This window comes from Triplophysa dalaica, chromosome 10 (genome assembly GCF_015846415.1).
Source record: "Triplophysa dalaica isolate WHDGS20190420 chromosome 10, ASM1584641v1, whole genome shotgun sequence".
Taxonomy (NCBI): Eukaryota; Metazoa; Chordata; class Actinopteri; order Cypriniformes; family Nemacheilidae; genus Triplophysa; species Triplophysa dalaica.
This window is the reverse complement of record NC_079551.1, coordinates 8334761-8347523: the sequence shown is the minus strand read 5'-3', so window position 1 is coordinate 8347523 and position 12763 is coordinate 8334761. Positions and strand designations below refer to the sequence as shown.

The window sequence follows — 12763 nt, the reverse complement described above, 5'->3', positions numbered from 1 at the left end:
CAACAGTGCTGGACACATGGTGTCTGTCAGGAAATATCAAGCTAAAATTTTACATTTTTAGTCGTTTTGATAAATTTTCAAAGGCTGCTACATGTTCCAGAAATATAAATGCATTTTCAATATAAAATTAAAAGACTTGACTATAATAAAATAAAGTTAAGAGCACAGGCCTAATTTTGAAAAATTGAACCCACAGATCATAATTTAGCAAACTTTTTCCCCCTTTGAATCCTCTGATATATCTCTATACACATCGTACCCTTAACGTGGCCAAAACAGCATCCCTACACACAACCAAATACTGAGGCCCTCACTTTGTTTTGTGCATTTAAAAATCAAACCTTTTAATAAGCAAACAGTTTAAAAACCCACCATGTCTGCAATATGACGGTACAGTTTGTGCAGATCTGTCACCTAACTTCACCTGCTTACGTGACTCCTACAATGAATGGCTTTTATTTTACACTGCATTTACTCTGTTGCTGGCCCTCTAAGGTTATTCCGGGTTAGTAATGAATAAAAGAAAAGAATAAAAGCAGACAAAAAGGAATAAGTACCCTTTGCATTTGCCTCTCTTCTGTCGAACCTCATACGTGTGAGAGCACCAACGTTAATGCAATGTAAATACATTTCAAATGCATGCTAAAGAAACCCTTGAAAATCATTCATGCTGCACCCAAAATAAACAAATAAATTTAAAAGGCTTATTTATTGCCTTTACGATAAATGGACCTAAAAAAACAAAAAACTTTTGTGCATGCAAAAAGTCGCATATACGTCTGCTGTGTGTCATGTCGGCAGCTTCAGACAAAAGTTAACACGCACAGCGCGCGACTATGTTGTATGAACAATACGCAATAAAATGCATCCAAATATTATTTATAAATAGGCTATTATCTAATCTCAACCTCCAGTTTAAAATGAATAAAAATGAATAAAAAATACATTTCACGTGCTGTTCCGTACGTACATCATCCTACGTAACGCATAAGAAAATAATCGATTCGTATTAACGAGCAGTAGGTAATGTGCGTCAAGATTTAAGGTTACAATGTCGCTCGAAAGAAAAAGAAACTTTGTGTAAGCTCGTGCACACCTCTTTCCTCCTATTTCCATGCACTGCGCTGTTGAAAAACTTAACTTGCTAAATATCAAGTGCTCCACCCTGTGCAAAACGCGTCCGAAATAAGAAAAATAGTTGCCAACTATGTCAACGCGTATAAAAAAACATATATATTTGAGGTGGGCGCCATCCGCCATGTGGTAGTTCGGTTGGCTCTGTCAGAGCAGGAATGCCTTACAGCACACACAAAGTTACTTAAGCAAAGGTTAACCCCCTCTATACGTCCCGTTCCGGCTAAACACACGGCTCAAATGCAACAAACAGAGTCAAGAACACATCAAAATGTCACTTACCTGTGTTAGGCATAGCGGAGAATACATATCTGTCGGGTTTGACTCCTGAATTGGTGATGTGTGTTTGGATAACTGTAACGAATCGGCGTGTTTATGTATGTGTTGTGTGTGTGAGGGTGCGTGTATGTTAATGTATGGGCTGTGTATGTATGCCTATGCGTGTCCGTGTGTATGAAAAGAGAAAAAAAGAGAGACAGAGAAGAAGGGAGAGAGGGAAAATAAAGCCTCGCTTCTTGCTTTCACATTTCCAACTCTGCGAAGTGCGCGCGACGCTTCAGCACTCCATAGAGCTGAACTTTAACCCCGCCTCGAGTTACACACATCTACTGTACTGTGCTGTTAAAGCTGTACATCCAAACTTCCACCAAAGGCATTATCGTCAATCGCAGCCTATAGCAAAGTCCCGACGACGGACGGACGCGCGGAGATTTCACAAAGCCATGAGTAAAACTGTGCTGGTGGAACCGCCGAGAGAAGCGATCACTTCATCTCGCGCTCGTGGAGAAAAGAGAATGATGTCAAAAGTCGTCCGGATGCTTTACAAAACTCTCGTCGGCTGCGTTATTCGCTGTCCCCCATAGAGCCTCGTCGCGCTCTGGCATCCGCCGCGAGCATTGCAGGATTGTGGCGGTGCGAAGCAAAACCGAGTCCCGTTTACATGCGGCGAGGCGGGTTCGGCATGCTTTAGGAAGAGAGCAATATCCTTAAAACACCCTGTTGCAAAAGCTGGCACTTGTGTCGTGCTTACTTCGACCTGAGAGAAAGAGAGAGAGGAAAAAGTGAAGCGCACGATCCGAGTCCGTCCGACAGAGCGCAGAGACGCAACGTTTACTTTTGCCGTTCACAGTGGCCGGTGTACAAACTCTTGGGCTCTTCCCTCAGCACAGCGCCCTCAGTATCGGCACAAGAGTCATACACTCATGCGGGACAAGAGAAATGCGCACTCTGAATGGCGTAGCAGTTTGACATCGGTTAAAAAAAGTATTGCGATGCGGGTAGTGTGATTTATATCGCACGCATCGGTGCATATGTTTGATAACTTGCGCGGCGATTTGAAGTATTTATATAAAGTGCTCCACTTGGTGCTTTCGTCCGCCTTTATTGAAAATGACTGTGGAAACGGTTACGCGGACATTAGAGAGCAAAACAAAACAAGTAATGTTAACGCATTTGGAAATGATGACGAAAGTCGTGATCGTTGAAAATCGCGCATGCTGTTATATTCTGGCCACTTTACGAAAGCTCAACTAATGTCATCCTTGATCGATCGCTTGCGTCGATTAAAGCACTGATATGCCTTTTAATACAGTAAGTGGGGAAAAAGATGTTCGCTGTATTCACTCATATATAAATAAGGCATACGTGGTATTAACCTGCAAAATAATAATAATGAGCCATTTCAATGCGTAAAACACGCAGTATTGTGTACAGCTTTACGCGTTTAGCACGTGATCAGTATTGATCCATATTGCGTACAACGTAGACTATAAAAGAGGCCAATTACGTTTTCAATATCAGAACGCAAACTTTTTGTGTTTGTATTTCAGATATGAAGTTTATGATATTTAAAGAATCGATCTAAATAACAGTAGGTCACGCGCTCTGTCTGAAAATGGTCAAAACTAAATGATACTGTCATGCACATCCTCTGGTCTGACAAAGCTCCTGTTTGGAAAAACGAGATGAAAAGTGACTGCCAGTGCGATGTTATGGTTCTAATCATGTGTACTGAATGTGCAAACATCATTAATAATCAAACCAAGTCCAATGTAATTCAGCTGCTGTTTAGTTGGCACTCAACACTGTTTTATTATTAACCAACTCTCGTCTATAAGTCAAACGGGCGCCCCCTAGAAAACCGCAACGTGCCTTGTTCATTTATTTCAATGTACAGTGTTTTCCAAAGATAAAATGGCAGAATATTTGCAATCCGTTGAAAGAAACAATGTTTGTGTGCATTGAGTTGCATACATGCAATGAGATTGCCGAGCATTAAACAAAGCCGCCAAAAGACGATTTGTTAAATGCAAGTAATATGATGTTTAAATATGAACAATGAATATGCAGTGTCTATAATTACGCTCTGTCACAGTAACTTGCTGCAGGTGCACGAGCGTTCCTCTGGTGTTTTCACGAGATCGCGTGTGATTGGACGAAGTTCTGAAAAATCAAAGCGTACGACGCTGCTATTGGTCAAAGTTTCACACGCACGTCGAGGCGAACAGCCCACGAGAAACTCCCTCACAGACTCTCGGTTTGTGGGTAAACAGCCTCTCGGAAACACAACCAGTTGGGAAGAAAAGACGTATCTTTATGATATCAGACATTTCGTTTCGAAAGCCTGCGGAGGATGATAAGACTTATAATAATATGCATACGTGTTGCCAGACCTGTCGTAAATCACACAACAGTTATTGTTCAGTTCTGTTCCGCTTTACTATTGCTTTGGGAATCTATGTTGCAATGTAAATAATTGTTATGTCTGGTATAATGCAATGCAAAATATAAAACCTGATATTCTTGGTGCTTCAATTACAGAATAAGTTAAATGACGTCACTATTGTAGACAGCCACAAAAAAGTTTTTGCGCAAAAGAGGTTATTTTATTTTTTTCATCCTGCTTATTTCTGAATATTTGACAGCGTCCTGTCAGACAGTGCTGGTCGACGTGACTTGGTCTGGTGTATACGAGATCACTTAAAAGTTACAATCGATTCTTCAGAAGCGGAGTCGGATGGAAGCGGTCTGATCTTTTTTTAAACACTTTGGCAGTACCTACACAACCCTGGCTAAAGTAAATCTGATGTGTGGACTGGACTCTTTGGTTTGATTGAGGTACATATTAAAGGTTAAAATGCCCCATTCATATGCACTCCATCGTGCGTTTGATTGTTTGTGATCGATTTTAGGTTAACAAGAAAAGGAATCTAAGCTTTTAAAAGCAAATCTGTATTTAATCTCGAGTCCATTGAAGCACTTAATCGAGAACATAAAACTTCGGCATGAGGCTAAACGAATAATCCTATTTTCACGTTTAAATGTTTTCAGGCTGTACAAATCAAAGTTAAATGTGGGAGATCATTTGATCATAAGCACACACTTTGGGAACACATTCACAAATCAACGCAGGTCTAAATAATGCTAAACTGAAGTATAAAAAAACTCACATCTTAAATATTTCATGAAGTTTATACAATTATGTTAATATCTATTCGCACATGTGGACTTTATAGAAACAATAAATCATTGATTTTATCGATGACCGACTAAACAACACCTGTAGGCCCTACGACGCACGGAAGAGCAGCCAGGTGACTCAAAAATCATTCGATTCATCATTTCATATCACATGCATTGTTTAAAACAATTAAAATGGCATTTAAAAAAAAGGAAATTTACAGAATTTCTCAAGAACATTAACTGTATTTAATAGGAGAAAGCACGTGCCCAATTTTTTTTTTATAATTTAAATTAATGCAAAAGCACGCAATGACTTACATGACCTTGGGGTTTATTCTACACCCATGGTTTATAAATGGCATTTCCTTTTTTGTCCATTAAAACTCTGGTGAAGGTCCATTTCAAAACAAGATAGTATAATAAAAGAATTATTAAAAGGGAAAAGCAACAAAAGTGTTTGAACATAAAGAATAAATGAAGTATCAAAACTACACCATGCATTTTTTTGTCAGGATTTCAAATCATATACGATTTGAAATTCACGTTTGCTTCTGTCAACAACAACATAACGAGGACTTTGTCTTTCTGTGTGTTTAATTGTGGTAGACATCAGAGACGCCTTATGGCATTTTCTGCCAAGTCCGACGAGAAGGTACCGAATGCCAAGACAACTGTGCCAAGGCTTTTGGATGCAGAGTGGCAAAGACGGAGCAAAAACTGCAGTGTGTCAAGAGCAACGGCATGGACAACAGATCGAACTAACTCCTCCATACGAATCCTATAAGCTTTGGTTTTATGATGCGCTTTTGTCTCATATCACGAAGAGTGGGGACCAAATCAGGTAAGGTAACTTTTCCACTCTGAAAAAAGTTTCTCTGCAGCCTCAGGGGAGGACTTGAGTACGATTTTTTCTTCGTGCTGAACACAGAAAATATCCAAACACATTTGATGCGAATTACTGCGAATCGCTGGTGCGTCTTGTGTAGTAAATTTATAAAGAGTGTGTGTGCGGAGAGCGCGCGCACGCTGCGCTAACATTAAGATGAAGAGCTCGTTTGTCATCAAGGGGTTGAAGGGCATAACATTTAGAGTTACATCGCCACCTAATGAAAAACTATTATTAAAGAGGCTTTAAAGTAGTAAAAAAAACTGCGTTATCTGAATGGTCCTCAATGCCTTAATGTTAAATATATAAGAAATAATGTAAATCACAGGACACTATATTTGGATCAACTTGTTGATATCCTGTCATGCATTTATCGTGTAAAATGCAGAAAAGTTTGTGTCAATTTATCATAATTTCCATTCTAAACACATTGAACAAACAATTGTGTGTTTCAATTGAAATAATCTAAAATAATGAGCATATTGTCGCAATTTTTATCACATTGTACATAATATGTCCGTGCCAATCATCCATACAAAAATGTCTATAGCGTTCAAAATAGCAGATGTCTTAATTTAGATGCAAATAGATTAATACAACTTTTTGACACGAGCTATTTAAATGTGTGCTTCATATTACCTACAGATTGTATATTGTAATTGTGAGTTGACATTCCAGCTCAAATAAAGAAGAAAATAATTTCTACACAAACACAAGCGAAATTAGTTTTATAAATTTGTACGTGATAATGGTTAGGGAGGCAAGCCACATAAACAGTAAAAATCATGTTAAAGGTTACTGTTGACAAAAGACTAATTGAAGCTAAACAAGAATCAGGAAAGATGATAAAAAATAGTTGTATTTAAATCATAAAAGAGCGAAACCCTATTTTAAAACTAATGGTAATCTTTAAGGTTAAATACACCGACTGTTAAAAAGGATAAAAATGGCTGAATTATATATACATTCATAATATAAATATTGTAGCTATTAAATTTACAAATTCATACCCTACATATAACATGAAAAAGATTGTGTCAAGGTAATATTGCCATAATCATAGAGCATATTATTTTCATACGTTTCCCCCTATAAATCCATTGTGTCAATTTTATGACTTCCTTCACTTAAAGTTTATAATAAAGTAGTAATTTGGCTCGACGTCTGCCTTCTTATTAATGGACCAGGCATAAAAAATGGGTAGAGACTCCACCTAGAGGCCAAAATCTGAATTGACAGAGCTTTAAATACAAGATCGACCATCACAATAAAAATAAGAAAAATAAGAAAAATGAGTTATGATAATTATGCATCTCATTTAATTATTAAATTAAACTCAACAAAGATGACACACCCGTGTCTGCTTCTCTTAATAAATATGACTATTCAAGTTCTGGTCTTCTTTTGCCTAAATTATAACATAAAAATGTGAAGCAGGCAGCATTTGGCAATATAATATTGTTATCTAGTTATTCAGTGAGTGCTAAAGCAGATCTAAAATGTTTAAGGACAGATTTTAAGTCCTGATATATGCTATATTTGTCAAAACATTTTATGTCTTAACATCTAAAGATTACTGAATGGTAATTAATGTGCAGCTTCGGCCAACGAAGGCTTTTTCTTACTTTTTCACACAAATATACAATACACAAACCTGTAAAGAATTCAAATTATAAAAGGATCAGTTGGTGGATGTGCTTCATTAAACATGTATTCAAATGTAAATGAAATATTCTTTGTGTAAACCATAAAAACACACCATTTTAAAATAAAGGCTAAAACATTTTAATTATAAAATTTATAAATACATTTAATTTAACACATAACATAAAATAAGCCCCAAATTTCAGTTGTGTACTGTGAAATTAATAAAATAATAAAACAATTCCAAAATGACCAAGATTAAATGGATAGTTCACCCAAAAAGAAAAATTCTGTCATCGTTTAATTCAACTTCATGTCAATTAAACTCTGTATATGACACTTTCTTTAAAAACACAAATTGGACTTTTTGAGGAATCTCTCTTGTATCCATAAAATGGAAGTCAATGGGGTGAGAGAGAGAGCGAGCAGATGATAAAATAATTTTGGGATCTTTTAAATGTAAAATCAGATTTTATCAAATTATAAATGCTGTTAAACCTAACATGTTAAAAATATTACATTGAACATTCATAATTGTAGAAAACTAAATTTGGTTTCGATATGAATCATACATGGAGCTGAGAGAGATGGACACATTCACCCTTCTCCCTGCATTCCATTAAAAGCCACAAGAGGGTGATCTTTCTATACATAAGCCCCTTTGATATCCTCTCATGTGCTGTAACCATGAGCTCCCACCAGTTCACCAGGAGTGCATAGTCCATCAATCTCCAAACGCCCTGAACTTCTACTTCTGAATGTTACGGAAAACCAAACGATTCTCAATTCTCACTTGCGTTGTTATTTTCCATTATTCTGATAACTTCACAATCATTTAAAATGCAGAACAGGAACAAAAAGACGCTCATTTGTAAAGCGCACCTCTCTGGGTGTAATTTGTCACAAACTATAAATGCAGGTGTGTGTCTTTCCGTTTCCTCAAATGATACCGATTTAAAGATGGCTGTTTGGGAACGTCCAGGTGGCCCTCTGCCTATTCTAAATGTAAATACCACCCTAGCCGGAGTCCCACGCTCGGCGACACAACTGCGGCACACACCTGGAGCCTGCTGCAATGAAGAACACGGTTTTTCCACAGAGGGGGGGGTAAGACAAGGGGATAGAGGAGGATTGTGTGGAGACATTGGAACCGGGGCTAAGGTTCTGCTGAAGCAGCCGGAGGGTAATAACATTATCCACCGCTATAGCAGCTTGCCTTCGGGGTTTTGCCAAGCTGGGCCTTATGAATAAACAACAAGAAACAAGGCAGAGGATCCCCTTACTCAGCCTCTTTTGTGTTTTTAAACAGATCGGACCTTTAGCACAGTCAGAGTTTGCTTTGCACTTTATATGATCTTCATCTTTGAATACATCCTATAGACCAGTAAAGTAAGGAAATATAACTTAAACTGAACAATTTTATTATTAATTCTGCATTAAGAGAATTCAGGCATTATATTGGCGTGTGTGTTGCTGGGGTGAGATGTGGTGGTGGTGGTGTTTTGGAAGCAGTGGGCTCCACCTGCTGCCACTGAGATGCCAACGCTGGAATTCAGCCAGGTCCGGCCCATAGTACACCCCCTCTCTCTCTCACACACACACACACACACACACACACACACACACACGCACACGCACACGCACATGCACAGACACACAATCCATGAGCCAGGCCTCCACAGCCATTCTCCTCATTCACAAACACAAAGCGGTCGAACCTGCGGCTAACACGCACGACTCCCCTCGCATTCACATCGCCTCTATGTTGTAAAAAAAAACAAAAAGCAAGCTCCACAAATAGTGAACAATAATAGTAATGTGGTGTTTAAAGCACGGTTTGTGTAGATTGGCTGTAGATTAATGAAGGCTGATGCTTATGGCGGTTCTAATGAGCGCGGCACGCTGCAGAAGGAGGCCTTAAATGAAACCGAGAGGCAGTCGTGAGAATAAAGAGGAGCGAGAGCAGACAGATGGGGTTTATGGACAGGAAACGCACACATGAGGAGAACCTTGATGACTGCGTCTGATAGAGCCTTCTTGTGCAAGATCACACGCAAATGATGAGTGGAGAAAAACGTTAGCATTGATCAGATGTTCAAAAGACTTTGGAGGGTTGTTTTAGAGAGAGAATGCCAGACCAAAAAAAAATTGGCAACTTTATATTAAAGGGTTTCTTTTTTGGCATCTGTTCAATTATTTTAATTCTGTATTTCAGTTTTTTTCTCTGTTTTGCAATGTGCTATTGTTGCAAATTTTCAAAAGAATCAAATCATAACAATATGCCAATCACAATAACTGGATTTTAATTACATGTGTCACAATTTACAGGTATTGGCAATAACCGTGATATTTTAAAGAAAATATTATAGATGCAGAGCCAATTTTACACATGTAATAATAGAGTAAATAATTCAGCGCCGTTTAAAGTTTAGCCTTAAGAGCCAAATATGAACAAACTCTGAAAGAGAAAACTCAAAACAAACAAAATAAATATTAATTTGACTTTTATCATCAACAATAAATAGATATAGTGATTATATCGTCACTGGGAATTATTTTGTCCACAATAACCGTGAGAGAGAAATAGTGAGATCATCTTAATACTTTAAAATCGTATATAAAGTTTCAGTGTGGTGCATACAGCAGAAATGACCATGCAAATGCTAGAAAAAATGTTTTTTATGTTAATGAACTTTCAGGTTTTGAATGTAATATATTTTTATAAAAATGTACTATAATCAAAAAAGCTTTTATGTGCAAAAAGCATTATCATATTACATCATTTAGCAAGTTTTCCTATTTGAAATATTGGCAGATCACGTTTTTTTGATTACTAAACAGTTTACATCTCCAATTTCCTTTTTCCCCCCAAAATTTTATAAACACCACTGACCAAAAAAACATTTGATTTAAACCGAGCAGAACTAGAAAAACGTATATTAAATATAAAAATTTGACAATTACTTCTGACTTCCCCACACATAGACATTTATACGTTTTCCATGACTGTGGGAACTCCGAGTTACCATCTACTGCATGTTATAAAGCATGCAAACTTACAAACTAAGTATGGACAAGCAAAACTTACACTTATTAATCATTAAAATATTAAAATGTTGGCATTCAGAATTGGTCGCATCAGTGATTTTATTTTCTTGAAATTGAATATTTTGAGAAATCATGGCTTACTAAACAAATCATGTTCACAAATGTCCACAGCTCACGTCGAGTCTTTCTTAAAAACAAGCCTGCAGGCAAGTACGGTCCATATGCAAGCTGTTGGAATAGCCGGGCATATGCCGGGTATATATAACACGTTTTCACCCTCCCCCTCATTCCTTCTGTTTGTGCACAGGCAGAATGCCACGCGGACCGCCAGGAGCACACCAGACCGCATGCTCGCTGTTTACTGCATACGTGCATTCATTCAGCAGACACACGCGCATGAAGGATGTGAACTTCAATGGACACCAATGAAAAGAATGACTGAAACCGGTTCGCACATAGAGAGAGCCATTGCGAAGGCGACACGCACACACACAAACAGATGTGGCAAGGCAACCTACCCACCCTAAACGCTTTAAAACACTATGAGACACCTGACAGCTGTTCCTGGCCTGGGGAAAAAATGAGAGGGAAGATCGCAGCTCCGAGCGCACAGCTGGATACGGAAACAGGTCCCTCTTCCCAGCGTATGCGGCATGCACATGTGTGCATGCTGTCTCAGCATGTACAAAATGACAGGTGACCAAGATGAAAATTAACTAAAGGGACGAAAGAGGAAAATCCTCCCATGACTTTATTTTAGAGATGGACATGAAAGCAGGCTCAGGAGATCACAACAGTGAAAGAAAAGAACCAAAAAGCTGGTTGCTAAAAAATAAAATGCAAAAAAACAAATAAACATTTGGAACGTTCTCATGAAAATATATAGAGTGAAAATGTGTAAAGAATAAGAAACAACAAAAATGTTAAAATAATGTTAGAACTACGTATGTATTGACGCAGCGTAAGCCCACCACAAGCTGAACACGTTGTGCCAAAGAGGTGTCGTTCATCATTAGACGAAGCCCATGAAGAGCTCCACGCAGTCAATGATTGTAGAGAGAAGGGCGACTGTGATGCGCCTCCATTAAGCTTTCATGTCTCCGATCAGAGGTGCGCTAGTGCCAGGCCCATTGTGCCCATCTGCGGCAGAGACAGACAGGCAGGCCGTTCGGGGCCCTCTCCTGCGGTGTGACTAACTCATGAAGACAGTGCCAGGGATGAAGAGGGCCCCGGCCCTGCCAAGGGACCAACCGCAGCCTGCTTCCACTCAAGGCCGCTTTTGTTGTGGCTCCGCTATCTTCCCACAACATGCGCTTCAATCAAACCCACCCTGGCAATATCCCACAAAAAATGCGAAATCCGCTTTTCACAGTCATATGTTAAACGTCTTCATTTGCCATGTGGATGTGTCTAGCTTTATTAAGTGGGGGGTATGTGCTGCATGCTGATAATGTACTAATAGGGTAAGAGTGGGAAAGGGAAGAGAAAGGATAGAAGATAGATTTTTGGTGTTCTTATAGTCAGAAGAAATACATAAATGCCCGGCTTCACACACAGCGCTTAAGACTAGTGTCTAAAATGAAAGTTTGAGCTGTCCTTGCTGAAAATAAATTTGCCCTGACATATCTTAAAATATGTTGAGGCCTTTTTTATCTCGAGATGCACTCCAGTAATGTTTTTATTCGAAGAGTCATATCCTGGTTTAGGCTAAGCCTTGTCTGTGAAACCGGGCCAAAGTTTTTATATAAAGCCTGTTTACCACTACATAACTTTTCAGTCTCCAGTAAGCACAAGATTATTAATTGTGTCATAAATTTACATAAGTGACCATTTAAAATAATAATAATAATTTAGAAAATTAAGGTTTGGTTTCAATGAAGAGTGTTTTGTGATACTTGTTTTTATGAAACATTCAATTGTTCATTTGTTGTTAGAATAATATTTTGTCTTTTTTGAGACATGAATACAGCTGAAGAAACACATTTGAGAGCATGTCAAAATAATAATAATAAGTTTTTTCAGAATTTACTATTTATTTATGTATTTTTCTCAATCTGTGAACTACTTACAACATTTCTCCCAAATTAAAAAAAAAATGTTTCTATTTGCATTTATTTGCAGAAAATGAAAACTAGTCAAAGTAACAGAAAAGATGTTCTGATTTTTTTCAGATCTCAAAAACTGCAAAGAAAACAAGTTAATTTTTAAGCAATACAACAAGAATATTTGTCATTTGGGAAAGTTGTGTCATGCTGTCAGCCTTTCACATTTGCTGTAGGACGACTTTGTCACTCCAGAGGTTTGATTTCGTTTCAATTCAACATACAATGGACTGGAATGGTCACAATACATCTAGAAATGCTGTTTAAATGAAATAATAATGCTGATTATTTTGTAATATAGTTTCATTACTAAGTGAAAAAAATATGATCTTTAAACAAAATGCTTACTTTGATCATCCTAAGCAATCTTTATTTTACCTGCCTTAAAAATATATAATATATAATAAATGCTATTAAACATTCAAACAGTTATTTACATTATGCATTGTCCTACATTAAATCTGCACGTGAATGTGATTTGAGAGAC

General features: G+C 37.8%; 1 protein-coding gene and 1 long non-coding RNA gene across 9 annotated transcripts in view; one reads left to right on the top strand and one right to left on the bottom strand.

The window, feature by feature from the left end:
* Positions 1-12763, bottom strand: part of nfia (nuclear factor I/A) — a 133047-nt gene that overhangs the window by 100254 nt on the left and 20030 nt on the right. The window contains exon 1 of one of the 8 annotated variants that reach the window (XM_056759229.1): positions 1417-2529. The exons of 4 other annotated variants lie outside the window; for them this stretch is intronic. In XM_056759229.1, the coding sequence (XP_056615207.1) occupies positions 1417-1443 (27 nt within the window). In that variant the 5' untranslated portion in view covers positions 1444-2529. Of the gene's footprint in view, positions 1-1416; positions 2530-12763 lie in introns of those variants that run through there. 3 more of the 8 variants (XM_056759227.1, XM_056759231.1, XM_056759232.1) reach the window with 3 other exon arrangements.
* Positions 4066-12653, top strand: LOC130430206 (uncharacterized). Its single transcript, XR_008907744.1, has 3 exons — positions 4066-4251; positions 5203-5437; positions 10482-12653. It is a non-coding gene; the product is annotated as an uncharacterized LOC130430206 (long non-coding RNA).